Here is a 23,501-nt window from a genome sequence, read left to right as displayed (position 1 = left end):
AATCATCATCATCTTTTTGATAAGTTTATGTACGAAACGTTTTACAGACACCATGTTTAGTTAAGGGGGTAGGACGTCAAACGGGCCATCTTGGAGCAGAAGAGACACCACAGGACATTTTAATTTCCACTGTCTATACTTTTACAAATAAATTCATAAAACCAAAGGCAATGTGCCCGGGAGATTCAAAGACCGCTTGAGGGTGCACAGTTGGGGACACTCCAACAAAATGTGGGCGACCGTCAACTGGGACCCGCACTGACACAGGGGGGGGGATCCTCCTGACGCAAAATATGTCCGTGCGTCAGGTAGGTATGGCCGATGTGGAGCCAACACAGGATGACAGAGTCCCTGCGAGAAGCCCGCAGGGAGGACCGCCACACATCGGTCGTCTCCTTAACAGCCCACAGTTTATTCGGTGAAGTCAGGCTACGCCACTCTTCATGCCACATCCCAAGCACCTTACGGCGCAATGCCAGCTGCAGATCACGAGCCAGGAGGCCCCTTTGGCCAGCCTGTCGACACGTTCGTTCCCCGGGATGCCAACGTGACCTGGCGTCCAAACAAAGACCACCGAACGACCAGAGCGGGTAATGGCAAAAACAGACTCCTGAATAAAGTATACCAGAGGAGAAGAGGTATAGCAGCGGTCGATAGCCTGGAGGCTGCTCAGGGAGTCACTGCAGATGACAATTGATGTACCTGAGCAGGAACGCATATGCTCAAGAGCGCGCAATATAGCCACCAGCTCTGCAGCAAAAATACTGCAGCCAGCCGGCAAGGAGCGCTGTTCAATATGGGCAGCGTGAGCAAAAGCGTAGGCAGTACGACCATCCACCAGAGAACCATTAGTGTAGACAGGCTCACAGCCTGAAAATGAGGCGAGGAGCGCAAGAAAACTGCGACGGAGGGCCACATGCGGAACAGAGTCCTTGGGTTCCCGTGCGGACGGACGGTCGGCGCATACACCAGGGAGGCGTGGGTGCACAGACCCGGAAGGGTGGCAGAAGAGGGACCGACCCCCGTTCCGACAGCAGGGACTGGACGCGGACAGCAATGGTAAGCCCAGACCTAGGTCGCCGGTTGGACAGGAGAAGGACCCTGGCAGGGAAAAGCAGGCGACAATTGGGATGGCCCGGTGAGCAATGCACGTGGACAGCATAGTCGGCGAGCAGTTGGTGGCGGCGAATCCGCAGCGGGGGAACCCCGGCCTCCACCACTAGACTATCCACGGGGCTCGTACGGAAAGCGCCAGTTGCAAGCCGAACTCCACAGTGGTGTATGGGGTCCAACAACGTCAACACTGAGGGTGATGCAGACCCATAGGCCAGGCTCCCATAATCAAGCCTGGACTGCACAAGGGCTCTGTACAATCGCAACAGCGTGCAGCGATCTGCACCCCAAGATGGGTGGCTCAGGCAGCGGAGGGCGTTGAGGTGCCGCCAGCACTTTTGCTTCATCTGAGTAATATGAAGAACTCATGTGAGCCGGGCATCAAAGACGAGTCCTAAGAAGCGGCTAGTGTCCACCACTTCAAGGAGGTGACCGTCGAGGTAAAGTTCCGGATGAGGGTGGACCGTCCGACGCCTGCAGAAGTGCATAACTCGAGTCTTGGCTGCAGAGAACTGAAATCCATGAGTCAGAGCCCATGATGCCGCCTTACGAACGGCTGCTTGCAGCCTGCGTTCGGCGACTCCCGTAGTCGTTGAGCTAAATGAGATGTAGAAGTCGTCAGCATACAAAGAAGGAGACACCGACGACCCCACGGCTGCAGCCAGACCATTAATGGCCACTAGAAATAAGGAAACGCTCAACATCGAGCCCTGCGAGACCCCATTTTCCTGTATATAAGATGAACTAGAGACGGCACCAACTTGCACCCGGAAAGAGCGGCGCAATAAAAAGTTTTGAAGAAAAGCTGGGAGATGACCACGAAGACCCCACTCACGCAACGTAGCAAGGATGTGATGGCTCCATGTCGTGTCATATGCCTTCCGCAGATCAAAAAATACAGCAACGAGATGCTGACGGCGGGCAAAGGCCGTACGGATAGCAGATTCCAGCCGCACCAAATTGTCTGCAGCAGACCGGCCCTGACGGAAGCCACCCTGGGATGGAGCGAGGAGACCGCGCGACTCAAGGACCCAACACAAACGCCGCCCCACCATACGTTCGAGCAATTTGCACAAAACGTTGGTGAGGGTAATGGGACGATAGCTGTCCACCGCCAGAGGGTCCGCACCGGGCTTCAAGATGGGGACAATAACACCATTGGGACGGGAACACGCCCTCGCTCCAAATGTGGTTAAAGATGGTGAGGATGTGTCTCTGGCAGTCCCTGGAGAGATGCTTCAGCATCTGCGCGTGGATGCAGTCCGGTCCTGGTGCCGTATCAGGGCAATCAGCGAGGGCAGCGAGGAATTCCCTCTCGCTGAAAAGAGCATTGTATTTTTCAGAACGGCGTGTGTGGAATGATAACGGCGTCCGCTCGGCGCGCTCCTTTAGAGAGCGAAAGGCGGGAGGGTAAGTTGCAGTTGCAGAGCTCGTAGCAAAGTGCGCGGCAAGCTGGTCAGCAATGGCGGCAGCGTCAGTGCAGACAGCGCCGTCCAGGGAGATTCCAGGGACACCCATAGGGGTCTGGTATCCATAAATCCACCGGATGCGGGACCACACGAGCGACGGGGAGACACAGGGGCCCAAGGATGAAACATACCTCTCCCAGCACTTGAGTATCCGTAAATCCGCCGGATGCGGGACCACACGAGTGACGGGGAGACACGGGGGGCCCAAGGATGAAACATACCTCTCCCAGCACTTGAGTTAGTGGAGAAGAATTGCATGTTCCAGTTCAAGATTTACTGATTGCATATTACTTTTCAGAAATTTAGTCTTTTACTGTGACTACAATAAACTTTAAACTAATATAAATGGCACACCATTCATAGAGTAATTTCTTACAAAAAGAAGCTAGTCACATATATTACAATTTGCTGGTGCTTAAAAAGCAACCAAATGTGAAACAATAACACACAGGACAGAATATTATGTAGTTGCTTAACTACTTCTTACTTACAGTACGGGAAACATCAGTAGCAGTAATACAAAAATGCACTGAAAACAGAAGGTATTGATTCAGAATAAATAAATATGAAATATGGATCATCCAGTGATCTCTTCTAAAACCAAATAAAAATTGACAATACACAAAAAAACAATAGTTTCATTAATAAAAGATACTGCATTACCATAAAAACCCGATGTTCTTTCTTATGGAACAAGAAGACCACTCAAGAAGGATATCACACATACATTCTCAATACTCACGTGTTCAACTAATAAACTGCCTCCTGCGGAGTTGAGAAGACAACTACAAAAGCTGCCCAAGAACTATTTACTAACACAAAATTTTACAATCTAGATGATAATATGACTAAATAAATTAAAAAGTATATGCTCTGAAGTTACCCATGTAAAAGTGATTCTACAAATAAGCACATGACAAATAAGCATATGACATTAACACATTAATACACAACTACATAAAAATGTACATAATACTGATAAGCAACATACTTAAAATTGTTGTTGTAAACATACGCAACAAATTAAAACATCATGTGAGCTACTGTCTCGCCCTACTTCGCAAGTATACATTTTGTGCGTGATGCAATCAACTTGGATGACAAAAAAATTGAAATCAAATCAATGGTAGTCCTTTGCGCCAGTGCATGATCTTGTACTGTCAATCTATGTGTGTTATCAGGATCCTTTCATATACATTATCCGGTCACATTAGTGTGATTACCTGTCAAATGTCTGTATAACCATTTTTGCAGCACAGACCACTGCGAGACATGCAAGAAGTGAGTCAATGAGGTTCTGGAAGATAGCAACAGGAAAGTGGAGCTATGTCAACTCCAGCACTGTGACCAACTGCATTAGGTTTCTAGGTTGAGGATCCATAGTATGAACAGCCAGATCACGGTGGTCCCACAGATTCTCCACTGGGTTTTAATCTAAGTTTGGTGGCCACGGGAGTACGGAAAACTCATCTCCATATTCTTCAAACCCCATATGTAGATTGCAAGCTGTATGTCATGTTGCATTTTCCTGCTGGTAGAAAAAGAAACTGCATGTAGAGGTGGATGTGGTCCCCAAAGACAGAGGCAAGTATTACTTGAGTTGATCAATTGTGCCTTCCAGTATGACAAGATCACCCAGGGAATCTCACGAAAACATTCCTCAGCTCATAATGCTCCTTCAGTTGTTGCAGGGTGTTTGCTTTATGATGTTTCACACTCTACACAGCAAGGCCCAGCTGTTCTGTGGACTCTAAAACGTCATTCACCTGAAAAGGTCGCTTGTCGCCACTCAGTGGATGTCCGTCTGCAGTACTGACACAAATTCTAGCCTTCATTGTTGATGAACAGCAGTCAGAATGGGTGCCTGAACCAGAAGCCACTGCGCACACACTTACATAGCAATGTTCACTGAATGGTTGTTGAACACATGCTGTTGGTAATCCCTCGCTTTACCTCAGCAGTCGTTTGTTCACTGGTTGCACATCTGCACACATCTCCATAGACACTGTCTGTCCCTGTCAACCATGGCCTGTAGTGCACCAAGTTGCCTTTTTGCATAGCTCCATTTTTCCATGCATGGTGAATTTCAACAACAGTGGCACATGAACAGTTTACAAACGACCGTTTCTGAATTACTTTAAAGAATGCTTCCACCCTTGGCCCGAAAGAAAATGATCATATCCTTTTGGATGTCAGATAATTTGCTGCATTTCCGCATTATGACAACAACTGCACTGTTTCCTGCATTTCCCAACATGCTTTATATACTCTCAACTGCAAGCACTGCCACCTACTGTCTGTGAGAAGTTATTGCACGTTGACATCTAACATCGGTGGTGGTCACATTAATTTCATTGGACCACATACAATATAAAATGCCTTGCACATGCAGTCAAGTGTACATTGGAACTACTAAAAGAAGTATCAAACGCAGATAACCTTTCTATTCAGATTCTAAAGTTCCATAACTTATTGCTGTTTGTTTTCTGAGATCCCTGTTACTGTCTACTTAGCTAAACTTCATGTGGCAAGATACAGGCAAGAGTCAGCACGTTGTACCCCATTTACTTGAGAGCTGTGCTACACTTCAGCAGAGGTTTGCTCGCAGTAGTCCCAAGTCATACGCCAGAGTTCTCCTTAATCTCAGAACCAGGGATCAACACAACTTTGCCTGCTGATAAAGTACTCTTAATGCTGACTCTATAATGAATTCCTCAAGGCAGAATCAAAACTAACATCTTGTTTATAAAAGTGAAACAAATTTATTATAGTGGTGCAAAATAAAGTGGTAGAAAGATAAATCATTGATATTCCATACAAATGAGATCTCTGTATTTCGTGTTTTTCCTGTCAAATAATCGTTTTGTGGCTCCAATATTTCACAATTACCAACACATTTCTCTTTCTTTTAAAGTGTATTTCCTTAAACTATTGTTTCCACGAAAATTCTTTAATAGCTATAGCTTCATAACTTCATGATATTTGATGGATCCTTCAAAACTGATTTTACCCATTCGGTACCATAAATCATTGCAATAATTAAGAAACCATTACATGGCTGGTACCTAATTCACTTAATGAGGGGAAAAACAAATCAGATGCCATCACAGTAATATGACTTTAACAGTCCTCCTTGCACATAATTGCTACAAAAAAATTACATGATACGAGAGAAATATTCTCAAAAAATAAAAGAAGAGAGATGTGGATAGAAAATGCATTATGAAAATTTAGAAGTTTTATGTGGCATAAAATATTTAAAAGTACCGAGATTTTATTAGCAGCTCTGTATCATCAGTTTCTTCAACATCTTTGATAAATGATTTTTGTGAAACAGTCTCATCACTTTTTTGTGGTTTGTTCAATGACTTCAGTTTCTTTCTTGGGACGTGTGTTTGTTCTGCTTTTGTTAGTAAGCATTCTTCTTTCTTCCTTATTAGCTCCGATTTCAGGCTGCTCAACTGCAAGAAATTAAAAACATACATACAAAACATTTTTCTTTAAAAACTAAGGAAGAACATAACTGTCTGAATGACTGTTGAAACAACTTATTGTACATAGAGCATATCCTGGAGGAAAAAGAAAAAGATTGAAAAAGGGTTGTCAGTTTGCTATTTAGATTTGAAAAAACCACTAAAAATTAATGACTCATCTACACAACAACTGCATTCCTTACAACAAACTTTCTTAAACACTAAACATATATAAATTTTTTGAAGTTTTAAGTGTCTAGACTCTTCAGTATTTACCAGCAAGTTTTGAATATTGGCCACTACCCATCAACATGACCACCACATGAGATGTGGCAATTGATGAACACATATTAGTTAGCTGTGTATAGGGAGTGGCAGCATATTTACAGCATTTTTATATTCACCTTCAGGCAGACCAGGGGAGGCCAGTTATTATTATTTTTTCATATCAGCATGAATGAATCCTTCAGCTGCACCTGAAGGACTTGCTTTATCTGCTATTGATTTGGGCCCTACAATGAGCTAGATTTACTGTATTCTGTACAAATATGACAAAAATGTGTTTACTGTACTCAGGGGGCTGAAGCATTATAGCACCAAAAACAATCACAAATAAAGCAAGACCTTTAAACACAGAAGAAGCATTCATTCATACTAAGATAAAAACAAAGTATATGTACAGTGTTGTGTGCAATATTTACAGTCCTTTGAATACAATACCTGCAAAGGGAGAAGGTGACAGAAATGAAAGGAGATAGAAATTCAACACCAGAAAGGTTTCTCCATTGTGAAAGCAGTGATGTTATTTTGAACCTGTTACTCAAATGCCTCCAATTTTTAGCACTGTGGCATCATCACATGTTGTCACCATGGAAAGTAAGTAACTGGTTCAACAACACTATCAACCATTGTGGTGCCACTATTCAGATGGCACTGATCCACGGGCATGTCCTCTGACTGGATCATGCTAGATCCTGGCATATAAGTCAGCACAGGGCCAGTCTGTTCCCTCTTTTGTGTGTGTGTGTGTGTGTGTGTGTGTGTGTGTGTGTGTGTGTTGATGTGAACAGTGGAGTGAGCATGGAGAATCTAATTGCTTTGGTTACACTGTTATTCAGATGGACACCATGATAGACAGAGTGTTAGTATGGACTGCACTGGACTTTACTTGAAATTTGGACTTATGACACCGTGTCGTCGTGTGTGTGTGTGTGTGTGTGTGTGTGGGTGGGTGGGTGGGTGGGTGGGTGGGTGGGTGTCTATCGTTGCAAACAAACTCTAGTAGTGTGACTAGATCATCTTTTTACAAAAGTGGTGTACACTCAGGACATGTGATTCACAAAAATTGAAGCTTGAATGATTTTGTAATTACACAAGAATGTGCAGTTTTTACACATAGCACTTCTCCCATTGGCATGCAACATGCCACAGGTGCAGCAAAAATGAACACTTGTAAGAGGTACACATTAGCAGTCATACTTATGGAAGAGTGGTAAGTGTATGATAAATCTACAGAAGTGCAGGCTTCTCAGGACAAAACCTCAGAAAATGCAGTAAAAAACTCTGTGAAGTTACTTTTGGAGACAGGTGTTTCTCTGCCCCTTATAAACTAATCTACTTACTTAATAAAATAGAAAGAAACTTCCACATGGGAAAAATACGTTAAAAACAAAAATTCCAAGACTTACCAAGCGGGAAAGCACCGATAGACAGGCACAATAAAATAACACACAAAATTTCTAGCTTTCGCAACCAACGGTTGCTTCTTCAGGAAAGAGGAAAGGAGAGGGAAAGACGAAAGGATGTGGGTTTTAAGGGAGAGGGTAAGGAGTCATTCCAATCCCGGGAGCAGAAAGACCTACCTTAGGGGGAAAAAAGGATAGGTATATACTCGTGCGCGCGCACACACACACACACACACATATCCATCCATACATATACAGACACAAGCAGACATATTTAAAGGCAAAGAGTTTGGGCAGGCCTTTACAAATGTCTGCTTGTGTCTGTGTATGTGCGGATGGATATGTGTATGTGTGCGAGTGTACACCTGTCCTTTTTCCCCCCTATGGTAAGTCTTTCCGCTCCCGGGATTGGAATGACTCTTTACCCTCTCCCTTAAAACCCACATCCTTTCGTCTTTCCCTCTCCTTCCCTCTTTCCTGAAGAAGCAACTGTTGGTTGCAAAAGCTAGAAATTTTGTGTATGTGTTTGTGTGTTATTTTATTGTGCCTGTCTACCGGCACTTTCCCGCTTGGTAAGTCTTGGAACCTTTGTTTTTAACATAATCTACTTACTTAAATTCAGAAGTGTCAGCTTTGCAGGCAGCCAAGACAAAGTTGTGGAATTATGGATATCATCATAAGCTCTTCCAAGGGAAATTGCAGTTTTACATACAACAAAGTCACTCAGTCAGTAAATGTTGTTGGGGTAGCTGGACAATGTTTTTGGGATAATATCTTATCATGCTTTTGGGTTTTTAATTAATAAAATGACAAAAGGACTTGCACAAGTGTTCTTTCAGACAACTGCCAGTAACAGACTTGCGTTTCAACCTCTCAGCCAATTGATTCGAAGAAGTAGAAGATTGTGTTGCAGTCGCCGCCTGCAAGGAAATGATTTCCAACAGCTCACCCAATGCACACTGTAGTGTCCTAGTAACTCGCACAGCCACCAAAATTGATGGCTGAAGCCCAGTGCAATGATTACATGGTCTCCCATCACTTCACTCTCTTGGACATTTTGCATCCGCTGCCGTTGCATGTCTTTGCCCATGCCTCTCCTTCCAGGAGGGTACTGTGATGTGAGCCCACAAGCTCAGATGCTACCCATCCTGGATCTGTGGGATGATCTCCATCTGCACAGTTCCATGAAGTGTCCCATGACATCTTTCCAGGAACTTCTGCGGCACCGCCAACATCAACTTTATGTCTGTCATATAGTCAGCAGCTGCCAGTCTCTCCGATCCAGGGAGGAGTCACGTTTTTCCACTAGTAATGCCCCATTACAATGCCACTGATGCCATGCCTATCCTTCGGGATACAAGCAGTTCTTTCTGTTACAAACTGCTGGCACAAGATGCCTTCAGCCCATTGCTGAATAAACAGACATACCCACACTACCATGTTGACCAACAGAGTTTGTGGGAGAGGAGTCACATATGTGGCCTTGCATTCCAGTCTTCAGCCAGAGTGGACAGCTCCTGCCATCTGTCCCTGGCCCTGCTCACCAGGAGCAGAGTCATCCCCTACGTAGAAGTAGCTTTAGATATGCACCATGGAAGTGCATTGGGGCCCTTGTTGTTCATGTTGTATATTAATGACCTTGTGGACAATATTAATAATAACCTCAGAATTTTTGCTGATGACGCAGTTCTCTATAGTGGAGTACTGTCTGAAAAAAGGTGCATACATATTCAGTTACATCTCGACAATATGTTACAATGGTGCAAAGATTGGTAACTTGTTTTAAATGTTCAGAAAGGTAAAACTGTGCACTTCACAAAATGAATAGATGACATTATCCTATATTATATCAGTCAATCACAGGTGGAATCAGCCAAGTTCTACAAATAAATGGGTGTGACAATTTGCAGGGATATGAAATGGAATGACCACAGAGGCTCGGTTGTGGGCAAAGCGGTTGGTAGATTTCAGTTCATTGGTAGAATATTGGAAAAATGCAATCAGTATGCAAAGGAGATTGTGTACAAATCACTCACGTGACCATTCTGGATACTGCTCAAGTGTGTATGACCTGTACCAAATAAGACTAATAGGGGGTACTGAATGTATACATATAAGAGAAGCACGAATGGTCACAGATATGTTTGACCTGTGGGAGACTGTCACAGAGGTCACAGATATGCGGAAGAATAAAACACACACACACACACCTATAGGCTGAGGCCACTGTAAAAGACTGGTGCACATGCCTCTACCATCACTGATATGTCAAATTTATTTGCAGTAATGATTCTAATCACTTCATCAGGATATTTTTTCCCTTAGTATGTCACAGCAATCAATTTCCGAGGTTCACTGTCTGGAAAAAACTTGCACTAAGTCATTAATGTCACAGCTCTTTTGAAGCTCAGGAATTTCACAGCCTAATTCATCTGACTCATCTACAGAGTAAATTTCATGTATTCTTTGTCTCTTTTTTCATTTCATCTATTTCTGTGTACTGCACTTTACCATTTCAGATGCAATTGTTTCTGCAAATCACTAAATGATGCATGTTAGACAGTCTGAAACAGTGACTGGACTTCATTCTGGACACATCTGACACTGTCAGCCACTGCTTACATGGAATCTGAATATTTTCAAGTATTTATCCTGTACTAGTCAAAAGCACTGAGATATCTTTTCTTTCTTCTTTTGCACAATCCAGGAATTCCTGTGGATTAGACACTGTGTACAGCCAAGACTTTATACACGTCCAAACCTTTCTTTTAACACTCCCATCAACTTCTCCTTTTGATGGGATGTTGCAGAAAAGGACCAGTGGAGCTCTGCACCAAAGTCTTGTTTTGAATAACATAATAAGCTCACGATACATTTATTTTTACACTGCCTCATCAGAGGAGACAAAGATTATTTTTAGTTCATGCAGTTTTTCTTTCAGCTCATGTATTGTATTGTGCAAGAAGGTCCAGAGTGCATACTTGTCACGTGCAATATAATTCACTAATTATTGCAAAGGATTATACTCCTACATCAGTCTGAAGACATGCAGTGAAGATAATCACTTGTTTGTAACATCGATGTGCTGATTGTATTTCATCCTGGGAAAATAAAAAGCATTTCTCTGCAAAATCTATCTGCACACCAGTATTCAGCTTTATATTCTTGAATTCTGCAGCTAGGATTTTTTAAAGCGTTTCTTGAATACCGGAAACTGATCTTAAATTTTAGAAATCATTTCATGCACAGGACCACTTTCTTTTGAAATTACTGGATGTTTATTTCCCCTCTTTCACTACTTCCATTTCACAGACTGAGTGGTGTCAACATCTTCAGGGAGAAACTGATAAAGATCCGAGATGTTATCACAATTACCACAATCTCCTCCTAACATACAGGACTCTTTCTCCATGCCACAACAACCAAGAGGAAGCAAGTCTTCCTCTACTATGAAAATTTATGCATACAAGATTTACAGACTCTAGCAGGTAAGTTAGCGTGAGATTGGAAAACTCACACATTATACCGAGTGTCTGAAACAGGCAGTACATAGTTGGAATGAAGCTACCGAAGGAGAGAGCTCTTTATGCCAATTCCTATTTCTTGTTTAAAAATGTCATATGCCTCTTTAACAGTTAGCAGCATATACCATTCATCTTTTGGCGAATCCCACATTTCCCTGTTTCAAAGTTCTTTACAGACTTCATCTTGTTTTCCTGCTCATTGTACACCCATATTATTTTTAAGATAAATATCACTAATCATCTGCTTTATTTCTTCAGTGATCCTGGGCTTGTCATGTTCAATTTCTTTGACAACTGGTTCTGAAAACAGTTTATTTGCTAATTCTGGCATGTGATTATGGAATATTTTTTTCAGAATTACTCTCTTTTTTGTAGGACTTATTGGTAGGCCTAACTGATTCTATCATTTTCAGTCTTCCCAAGGCTCTGCAGATACATACAGGATCCTAAATGTAAAGCAGGTGAGGTACTCTTTCAAGTGGACTTTTATGTTTTCCTAGACTTTCTTTCTCTCTTTTCCTTTTCAAAGTTTTCTTGTTCTTTAACAGAGTCTGTTTTTCCTTAATCTTGTTGTTTTCTTTCTTTCTCTGTCCTTTTCCAAATACTCACTTTGCCTCCTCTGATTTCAGACATGATGATACTATTTTGATCTTACATTGTCCACCATTTTCTTCACTTACATAATTCTATACGTTATGCCTTAGGGATTATGTTTTACATTACTTATCTGGTATAAATTGTCCCACCTGCCACAACATATTTTTTTCATTATAAACAATTTCAGCCAAAATATACTTTACACTGTGCAGTATTTCCTGAGCAACAGTGTTTCATATTTCACTCATAGGCTCCGTTAGGTCTAATCATGGAACACCTGACTGGTCTCGGATTTGGGAGGCTGGAAGCTCCTGCTCTGTCCAGCTATCCTCATTTATGTTCTCCTGTAAGATTTCAACCAAATTCAGGATGGTCCCTTTGAAAAGACCATAGCTGACCATCAGTCCTATTCTTATTATTTAATGTGTTTAAACACATTTAAATACTCACATGTCTGAATACATAGCTCACATTGTTCTATGTCTTAAGTCAACAAAACCTATATCATTGTAAAATTATTCTTTGGTGAATAAATTACTAACATTAACTAAGTATCTGACGTAATAAAGTATCAAAATTATCAAGAAATGAAGGAGACATTGCACAATATCCACTTTCCTCTCCTTTATACCATCCCGCCTTCTCCCTCTTCCTATATTTCTTTTTCCTCTTCCCTCTGTGCTTCTTTCATCTCATAGTGTCACAACGGAGTCACCCGTACAAAGACCCACCCACCTCTTTCCCACAACCCCATCTTTGCATCATTTCCTTTCCCCTCCCTACCTCCATCAGCTCAATACAAGCACAAACAAATATAAATGTCACACAAAATATTTAACTCCAGCAATAAAATGTAACTAATGCGAGGAGTGTAAGAATCAGGAGGTTTTGGGAGGGGGCAACATAAATATGAGGCAATAAGAATAACAACACATTCCAAAACAAATACTAACTCAAAAATCAATGGCACAAAATTATCAACACACAATGTAATAAAGAAATGTAAAAACCAAAACCACTGGCATCACAAAATTCGCTTCACCTGACTCCACTGCACTTACATTAAACTAAATGTACATCTCTGACTTCTCTCCAAGTCCTTGGGGCCACTGTCCATGGGATCCATGGAGTACAATGAAAGACGGGAAAGAATGGTATGAATGACTACGCATAGGCCTAATTCATTTAGGTTTTCACACCTATCTCAGGGAAATTTTGCTGTAGCTTACCTGCAATACCTAAAAAGTAGTCATAAGACAAATAGCTGAAGTTTACAAACATTTTAATACAACACCGATTGATAGTATACTCATCTTGTTAAATAAAATATGCACAACCAACTAAAAATATTAATAATGAATGTGGCTCGTCCTGTATCTAGGCAATGCCAGAAGTAAATAAATTATAATGGCTTGTTGTAGGGTTGTCCACTTCCAGGCAGGAGATCTCTACCAATTGTTTTGTATGATGGTGCCAATGCTCTTTCACTGTTTTCAAGGTGAGATCTAAATGCTAATACCCAATGACAATGAGATATGTCACACAGTAATTTTCCCTCTATCTCATTATTAAAAAACCAACCATATGAACAATAATTTATCGTTTGCGTAAGACGTGCTTTATGCATAAATATCAGTATCAAAATTTTATACTTACAGCTGACTGTTTGACCTCAATTTTCCTGCTTCCATCCATCGCAAGAAGCTACCTCCACGTCACTTCCAAGGCGAAGAGAAAATCACTATTCAAGCGTTCACACGACACTATATTCTGACAAATACATGTTCCAATCATTGCACCAGTTTGTAACTTTCGAGGTAAGATTTTGCAATAAGATGAATTACATCGTTGTATTTCTGTAGAAAATTACATATAACACCAGTGTTCTGAGATCCTGTAAAGCCTTACACACACAACACTGAACACACTTCTGTTTTTGTTTACATACAACAATTTCGTCAAAGATACTCTCACCCGTAACTCGACGCCAAAGAGATACTTTCGCCGGAGAGTAGCATTTCTGAGCGAAACATTTACGTAAGTTTAGATGGCCGTCATAAGAGTCGAGGGGCATGAAAGGGAAGCAGTGGTTGGGAAAGGAGTGAGACAGGGTTGTAGCCTCTCCCCGATGTTATTCAATCTGTATATTGAGCAAGCAGTAAAGGAAACAAAAGAAAAATTTGGAGTAGGTATTAAAATTCATGGAGACGAAGTAAAAACTTTGAGGTTCGCCGATGACATTGTAATTCTGTCAGAGACGGCAAAGGACTTGGAAGAGCAGTTGAACGGAATGGACAGTGTCTTGAAAGGAGGATATAAGATGAACATCAACAAAAGCAAAACGAGGATAATGGAATATAGTCAAATTAAATCGGGTGATGCTGAGGGAATTAGATTAGGAAATGAGACACTTAAAGTAGTAAAGGAGTTTTGCTATTTAGGAAGTAAAATAACTGATGATGGTCGAAGTAGAGAGGATATAAAATGTAGACTGGCAATGGCAAGGAAGGCGTTTCTGAAGAAGAGAAATTTGTTAACATCGAATATAGATTTATGTATCAGGAAGTCGTTTCTGAAAGTGTTTGTTTGGAGTGTAGCCATGTATGGAAGTGAAACATGGACGATAACTAGTTTGGACAAGAAGAGAATAGAAGCTTTCGAAATGTGGTGCTACAGAAGAATACTGAAGATAAGGTGGATAGATCACGTAACTAATGAGGAGGTGTTGAATAGGATTGGGGAGAAGAGACGTTTGTGGCACAACTTGACTAGAAGAAGGGATAGGTTGGTAGGACATGTTTTGAGGCATCAAGGGATCACAAATTTAGCGTTGGAGGGCAGCGTGGAGGGTAAAAATCGTAGAGGGAGACCGAGAGATGAGTACACTAAGCAGATTCAGAAGGATGTAGGTTGCACTAGGTACTGGGAGATGAAGCAGCTTGCACAGGATAGAATAGCATGGAGAGCTGCATCAAACCAGTCTCAGGACTGAAGACAACAACAACAACAAACCTTCTTTCGGCTGCAGCGCTAGCGGTACAGCAAGACTATACCTGCTGTGTTGCCTACTTTTGTTGCAGCTGACAAGTGTTGCGCGAGCGATGGACAGGGCTGAAAACAATGTTGCTCATAAAAGAATATAGATATCATACGTGCTTCTGTGATCGAAGATATACACATCAAAATGCCGAAGGATTAAAAAGCTGCTGACTCACTCAATATTTTGAATAAATGTTTCTTAAATGCATTTATTTAAAATTTGTCCTTTTTGTTTGCCTGTTTGTTCCAAGTAATCCGTGGAGGAGACCATGTTCGCCCCGAAGCAGAGTTTCGCGGTGCGGGTCGCTTCAGCAGATAGAGCCGACGGTTCTCACCGGCGAGAACATCGCTCCAGCGTTGTATTGGACCTTTGTATTCAATGTTGATGAATTAGTTAAAAAGTTACTGTTTGATGCTCAAACTATTAACACATACAACATTCGTGAGATAGCTCTGTAGTGCGAAAAAATAAAAACGTCCAGTTATAACGTTAAAAAAGAGAAAGATATCCGGTGTTGGGGAAGTTTTTCGTGAATGACAAAGTCAAGAGTTGCTTACATGAAAAAGTGTTTTTTTTTCAGTGCCTCAAACCGTTACATTGTACGGTGATACTGAGAATTAACGTGAAAAGAAAGTTCAGAGAAGATACTGAAGTCATTTCTTATTACTGGGATGCTTTTGAAAAATATTTTATTACGCATATCTCATGTTTTACGAAACTTAATTTTTCGTAGTTTTTATGTGTGAGTGTCTGTGAAGAACAGTGCGCCGAACCAGTGATTTATTTAAGCCTAGTGAGTTCAAAAGTGTTAAAAAACTGAATTCTTTACAAAGTAATCAGTGATAAAGAGTCGTAAATTCAAAATCTCTAAAAAGTGATTGAGGTCACTTTTGGTCGACATAGTACCAAGCTGTCGATCTGAGCACAGACATATTACATGAACTTTACTATTGATTTTTAAGGATGTAAAACCTTTCGGTGCGTAGAAAGTAGCACTCGGAGAAAATTAAATGCAAACTCAGCTTGCATAATCAGTTTTAAGTGATTGAAATATTATGCCTAATATTGGATTCAAGACATTACGCACAGCGAAGTTAAACAATATCGCTGATTGATAGAGCTTTTCCAGTCAACACTGCATTGTTTTGCATAAATTCCTGCAGGTTGTGACCAACGACGACCAATCATACAATGCAGTGTAAGCCACCCCTTTTATCTAGGCTAGGTAAAACGATCCTGGGCAATATATTCAACGTAATCCCGAATAATAATACAAATATAAGCAGTATTACCTTAAGAAACTTTGCGCGAATAGGCCTTGGAAGGCCCAACGGTACCGACCGACCGCAGACTCATCCTCAGCTGATAGCCGTCACTGGATATAGATGCTGAGGGCATGTGGTCAACACACTGTAAAGAAATATTAAAGAAGAAATAAAACTTCGTACAAGGCTTCGTCCCCCTCTGATAAACACAGTCACGTTAGTCAACTGAAGAGCAATCTGTGAAAAAAAGGCAGCTCATTCACGTCTTAATACATCACATATGGGACCAGATACCTTACAATCTATGTGATAGGTCGTATATACTGTATATGTCGCAATTCATTCATGATATTTTATTACCATTATCTTCCTTACGTGTACTTCAATAAAATCCTTGGAATGCTTCGCATATGACACTGGCAGATATGATACACGAGTTGGGATGGAAGTCATTGAAGCATAGACGTTTTTCGTCGCGGCGAGACCTTTTTACGAAATTTCAGTCACCAACTTTCTCTTCCGAATGCGAAAATATTTTGTTGAGCCCAACCTGCATAGGTAGGAATGATCATCAAAATAAAATAAGAGAAATCAGAGCTCGAACAGAAAGGTTTAGGTGTTCGTTTTTCCCGCTCGCTGTTCGAGAGTGGAATAGTAGAGAGATAGTATGTTTGTGGTTCGATGAACCCTCTGCCAAGCACTTAAATGTGAATTGCAGCGTAGTCATGTAGATGCAGACATGTCATGTACAGGAGCTACTGAAATGCAAAACTATCGCTAAAATAAATGTCTCTAGTTGGGAGAACATTAACTGTTAAAAATTACGCGATTTTAAAGAGATATTTAATGTAGTGTATCACTAAAACTCCGTTTTTTCATGATGTGCAGGTATAAATACGAAAACCACCAAATTTGGTGTTTTAGCTTCGCATAAGGGCGAATACAAATGTGACTTCTGATACGAGAATCTGTTAAAAAGTTGAATATGAAAAAAATATTTGTGTCAACACAACATGAACCAACATCCTTTAGCTCCTTAATTTGGCGTCTATAAACACATACAACACTATGTACTGTACGCCTAGCAAGCAATATTATTATTATAATTCATCTTTGTGTCTCCTGAAGACTTTTACCACCAATGCATCACGAACTGACATTTATAAGGAATTGCACCAAGGTTGACGTACTTGTGATAAAACTTCAATGCATTAAAAACGATATTTACTAATATAAACCTGCATTAGTATGAAGCATATTGCTTTTGATTAGTGTTCCAATTCTGATTTTTCATTGGTCGCTTGGTTGGAGCTCAGACATTGCAGTGGGTATATTGCTATACCTTGTGTTCCTTCCATTCTTGTATAAGCTTAAGCGCAAAGTTGAACAGGAGCATAGTGTGGACACAGAGAACGACCGTTGCGCTTGTAGTGGACTGGCAGTGAACTTTGAACGTGGAAAAACAAGGCTAAAAAAATCCATATTCTTGCTTTGTGAAATACAAGGCAGTTCACAATGATCTTCGTGTCACATGGCACTGACACAACAGAGGGTATTCACACTGACTGTCATGTCAAGTCACTTAGAATTATGTAAATTGAAGATGGAGGGGAAGAAAGGAAAGGAAAGAGCAGGAATTGATGGTATCAGCAGCATCAGGATTTTGTGTGGAATTGGTGGTGATGAGTGAAAATGTGTGCCTGGCTGTGACTTGAACCCAGAGTCTCCTGCTTACGAGACAGTTGTTTTAATCTTGTGTCATCTGGACACAGTGTTTATTGCAAATGCATGGACTATCTCGGCATGCTCCCTCGCCATCTCACATTCCTTCTGAGAGCCATATATCTGCAGTCTCCATCCATGTTCTCCGTGCTTGCTGATTTTAGATTCCTGCTTGGAAGAAGAACGATATTATGCGTCTGCATGGATTCATTGCCCACCAAGGTGCCTTAATAAAATGAATGAGCAGTTTCTGTTCTTTTGGATGGAACAGACAAGTAGCTTAGCGTAGTATGGCACAGTAAAAATGAGGTTATGAGTTACCATGCTGATACAAAAAATCAGATCATAGTAGCAGAACTCAGAAACGAAACAATGATAAAGTTTATTAATGGACAAAGCAAACTTCATTACATATGTTCGTAATGAATTTAAATGGTAAAGGTCTGAGAAGGGAAAAAACCATGGACATTTGTTTCCTAGCAAAAACTAAATGCACACAAACACATCAAATAATATTTATAAGGAAATGAATAGAACTGAATTTTTCATTAAAAATATTTTTTTAAATGAAAACTGCCTCATCAACGTACGTTCTTATTTATATACAGTGTGGGTGTCAGCTCTGCTCTGTTACTGTAAAACCTAAATAGTTTTTTGCTTCCACATATCTGACCTCGCTTGAGGAAGAACACTCAATGGAAAAATATCCAAGTCATCATGGGACATTTGCAGTTTGTCCAAAAAACAAAGCATAACAATAAAATAAAGAGTAAGAAGACACCAAACCATGAAATCTGCTACCGCAATCTAACATGACTGTGTCCACTACTACAGTCTCCACTACTAAACAGCCCAGTCACATTAATGTAAATACTGCTTATGTTCAACATCAACATTCAATACCACTCAGTGATGACTGGTGTCAGCACTAGCAATAGAAAGATGTATAAAGTGTGTTTCTGGGATATGGGAAGAGTGCAATCATTGTCATAATGCCAAAATGGAACAATTTATTTGACGCCCAAATGGCCATGATCATTGGCTTTCAGGTCAAGGATGGAAGCATTTTTGAAACAGCTAAGTTTGTGCACATTTCATGTGCACCATGGTTAAAGTACACACCGTGCAGAGTGGCTGTGCAGTTAGAAGCACCATGGCACGGATTGCCCGGCCCCTCCCGCCGGAGGTTCAAGTGCTCCCTCAGGTTTGCGTGTGAGTGTTGTCCATGTTCATGCACCCATGCTGACTGCTGTCAGTAAGCAAGAAAAGCTGAAATTTGCACACCAACACCGCAGATGAACATCCACCGAATGGCGACAGGTAGACTTTTCAGATGAATCAAGCATTATCCTCCATAGGAAAGATAGCTGCTGGAATGAGCGGTGTGAAACTTCTGAAAGCAAACAAGGAAGGAGCATTATAGTCTGGGGAATCTTATTGTGGGATTCTCTTGGTGATCTCGTCATTCTTGAAAGCTCAATGGACCAACCCAAGCATGCATCTATCTTTCAGGACTACATCCAACATTCTTGGCATGATGGCATCTACAAGCAGGGCAATGGAAGGTGTCATATAGGCTATAGTGAACATGTGTAGTTCAAAGCACACCAGGATGAGTTTAGCATACTCCTCTGGCCACCAAAATCCCTGGATTTAATTCTAAATGAGAATCTGTGGGACCACCATGATCAAGCTATTCACACATACTCTGCAGACTACAGTGAAGCACATGCCACTCAGTGGCAAGGAACAACACCTTTCAAAGCAGAATTACATACTCATTCTGTGACAAAATATTATAAGTTGAATACCATTTCTGTCACAAACGGCTATCATGGAGTTTTCCATTAAATACCAGAAGGTACGAAAAACAGATTTAAACCAACATAAAGTTAAATACGAGCAATATACTTGCAACATTTAAATCGAGCTGTTCACACACAGGGTGTAGGCAGGAACAAATAGTCACAGAACACTATGCAATTAAACCAGCATGTGTTTTATATGCAACAAAAACAAATATAGAATCATTTACTGCACCCAGTATTAAAGATTCGTCCAAAAATTAAGCAAAATATGAGCAACTTATTCACAATCAGTTCAAAGAGTGCAATACACACGGTAAGTCGTAATCAGGGACCAACACTATGAAAGCAGCTTCTGTTTTAACTGAAACTAAAACTGGAAGACTTTAAATCATACAATAAGAAACGGAGAAGATGGACGGAAAAACTTGTAGCGTTCCAGACGGCCTAACAACACACCAAGGTTGTGTTATCGGAAGTCCCTATACAAGTTTCACCGCCACGCCATACGGGATGTGTTACACACACTCAACGCTCAGTCTTAAGTGATACATCAAAATGATGTGTACAGTTACCCGAGCATGCAGTCAACATGACGTCATATTGAGTAAAACAACTCACGCGTTATGGTAGTATGTCTTTCCAAGGCAAAGGTACATTGAAGATTTGTCACGAACGCTTTATACCCCTATACATGAAATGTATTCGCACTTGCGAATGTGCACAACCATCAGCTGTATAATGGAATGACGACCATGAAAGTTTGTGCCGGACTGGGACTCGATCCCGGATTTCCACCTTGTCGTGAGCAGTGGCCGTACCATTAGGCTATCCCAGCGTGCCTCACAGTCAGACCCAAACTTCGAACGTCGTCAACGATGTGTGAACAACCCGTTACACCGCCGGCGGAAGCCTAACTGCCATCCCGTGAGAGCTGAAAAATTACGGAAACCCCTTTTTTTTTAAAAAAAAAAAAAGCTTGTGTACTGTCAAATTCTGTCAGTTTTTCGGTATGTATGGAAATTCAACTTGAAAAGTTAGTCATATTATTTAAACAAATCTAATAGTTAAAAAATAATTTAATAAACCACGTGAATTTACAGTTACAGTAAATGAACATTTTTTTTGCGGTCGCATACCGATAATGTATTATGCGAAAAACAGAATATAATTACAACGCGATTTAAAATTTCCATTTAAAATTGCTTTGAACAGTAAAGTGTACACTAACAACATATTTTGCGCTGAACAAAATAAAACAACACGGTCAGGAACCAAGCAACTGAACACAAAAAAATGAAGAGAAATAAACCTAGACAAATCGAATCTTTCTGGCTTTCACTTGCGCAAACGTTTTCACACGATCCGCCTAATTTAATTCCTCTGCAAGCTCGTGGTCAGTAGATACTGCTTAAACGAGTTTTTTTTAATCAAATTTAGCTTTGAGAAACTTCTCTCTCCGCTCGCAGCTGTCACCGAGAGTGTTAGAATTCTTAGAGCAGTCTTAACATTGGAGCAAAAATTATGTCTTCCTATAAACTGCAAAGTCTCTGTTGGATCTATCCCGGAATTCGTCAACGTTGAAAGCACTTTAAGTTCTTCCCTCAATTCTAGGGCACCAACGTCGTTTGACTCGTTGTCTTGCAAAATCGCTGTGAGGTTTTTACACTTTTTGTCCAGGATATCAGGTGGGGCATTCCTCAGCTTGTCAATGTCGTGCAGAAAATTCAAATGATAGCAGTGAGACTTCAACTCAAATGTTCAAATGTGTGTGAATTTCTACGGGACCAAACTGCTAAGGTCATCGGACCCTAGACTTACACACTTGTCTAAGAGCGACACACACAGCCATGCCCGAGGGAGGACTCGAACCTCCGGCAGGAGGGGCCACGCAATCAGTGACATAGCGCCTCTAAAAACGCGGCCACTATTGTCTCATCCCTTTCTTCGTATGTAAGGTGTCTGAGATTCTTGCTTTGTTGCTGGGAAACATTTATACGCAATAACTTTAGATCTTCTAGCTCTAATTTCGTCGACAATTTTTTGGAGTGCGTCAAGGAAGACACAAACTATCCTTCTGTTCTGCAGTTCTCAAAATATGCTTTCGTACTTTCGAGCATTTCCATGGCCTCAAAAACATTTATGTCAATGCTTTGGAGGATCTTTCTTATTACATTTATATGAAGCAGTACGTCGTACCAGATTACCTAGGAAATAAGAAAGATGTAATTTTTTATTTAATTGGCAAGTGCCATGGTCCGTGATCGGTCATGCCATCGAATTCCTCTGATAAGTGAACAAGCGCGTCATAAACTCCTCTAATTTGAAACGTCGGGGCCGTAAGTGCTTCGATGTGCCTTTCGCTCCTATTATTGCTCAGAGAGGTCAGTGTCAGGTTAGGCAGGTACTTCTTCAAGACATCCCAACGCACAACGAAGGACGATAAGAAATCGTACAAGCTCTTCAGTGTCGAAAACGTGGAAACAGCATACTGGCAAGACATAGCGGAGACGTTTGCAACAAGAATCAATAATTGACTGCTAAACGGTAAACAGAATGCACCCTTGTTCAAATCTAAAACTCCTTTCTGGAGACCAGAATGCTTTCCTTGCATGTTCGCTCCATTGTCGTACCTTTGACCTCTCATATTACACAATGGATTATTTTTTACCTTCCAAGAACTTCTGCGTCAATGTGGAACCTGAAGAATCGGGCACTGGAAGAAAACGCAGGAAATGCTTGTGAATTCAGACATCGTATAGCCCTTCGAGTCGCGTTTCCTGGACGAAGTGCACCGAACTGCCATCTGCTCAACTTTTGGATTGTCTGGCGTGCAATCCAGAATGATGCTGTAATACTTCGCAGATTTCATCATTAATAAGATGTTGTTGGTTGTAGATAACCCAGTAAGGCGAATTACTTCTTTCTGTGTGTCTTTTCCCTGATAATTATCATCACTGCCCTCCCCTTGCTTTGTTCCGTGCAGATGCTCCGTCATCACAGCGTCGAACTTACCGAATAACTCAACGAGTTTCGAGAAGTTCTCGTTGTCACGCCAGAAGATTATATCTGTACTTGATCTCTAATGTAGTCATTTGCTTAAACTGCAAATTTATTATCGCCATTAAACGCTAAAGAAGGTTTGTCCAATGTTCGCTTTCAATATTCAGTAGCCTTTCATGATGAGCGTTGACACGTCGTGAAAGCAAATAAATCACCAGGTCCGCTTGGAATCCCAATTCGGTTTTACAAAGAGTACTCTGCGGCATTAGACCCTTTGCTAGCTTGCATTTATCGTGAATCTCTCGCCCAACACAAAGTCCCAAGCGACTGGAGAAAAGCTCAGCTGACTCCAGTATATAAGAAGAGTAAAAGAACAGACCCGCAAAATTACAGACCAATATCCCTGTCAGTTCGAATGTAATAAACTTTCTTGAGGCCGAAAAGCTTATGTCCAAGAAACAGCGTGGTTTCAGAAAGCATCGCTCATGCGAAACTCAGTTTGCCCTTTTCTCGCGTGATATATTGCGAACTATGGATGGAGGTTAACGGGCAGATTTAATATTTCTAGATCCCCGGAAAGCATTTGACACGGTGTCCCATTACAGGCTGTTAAGGAAGATATGAGCATATGGAATAAATTCGCAGATCTACGAGTGACACGAAGACATTTTAAGTAACAGAACCCAGTATGTTGTCTCGACGGCGATTGTTCATCAGAGACAACGGTATCGACAGGAGTGCCCCAGGAAAGGGTGATAGAACTGTTGTTCTCTATATACCTAAATGATTTGGCGGACAAGGTCGG

At 41.2% G+C, this 23,501-nt stretch overlaps 1 protein-coding gene across 1 annotated transcript in view; it reads right to left on the bottom strand.

Moving 5' to 3' along the window:
* The window catches only part of LOC126337039 (coiled-coil domain-containing protein 174), a 59,324-nt gene extending 45,476 nt beyond the window's left edge, over positions 1–13,848 (bottom strand). Inside the window, exons 1-2 of the mRNA XM_050001344.1 lie at positions 13,518–13,848; positions 5,850–6,043 (exon numbers count right to left, since the gene is read on the bottom strand). Coding sequence (XP_049857301.1) covers positions 5,850–6,043; positions 13,518–13,556 — 233 coding nt within the window. The 5' untranslated portion in view covers positions 13,557–13,848. The remainder of the gene's footprint in view (positions 1–5,849; positions 6,044–13,517) is intronic.
* Positions 13,849–23,501: the final 9,653 nt, after the last annotated feature.

This window comes from Schistocerca gregaria, chromosome 2 (genome assembly GCF_023897955.1).
Source record: "Schistocerca gregaria isolate iqSchGreg1 chromosome 2, iqSchGreg1.2, whole genome shotgun sequence".
In the NCBI taxonomy this organism is placed as follows: Eukaryota; Metazoa; Arthropoda; class Insecta; order Orthoptera; family Acrididae; genus Schistocerca; species Schistocerca gregaria.
Note: the sequence above shows the minus strand (reverse complement) of the source record. Positions and strands in the feature narration are given on the sequence as shown.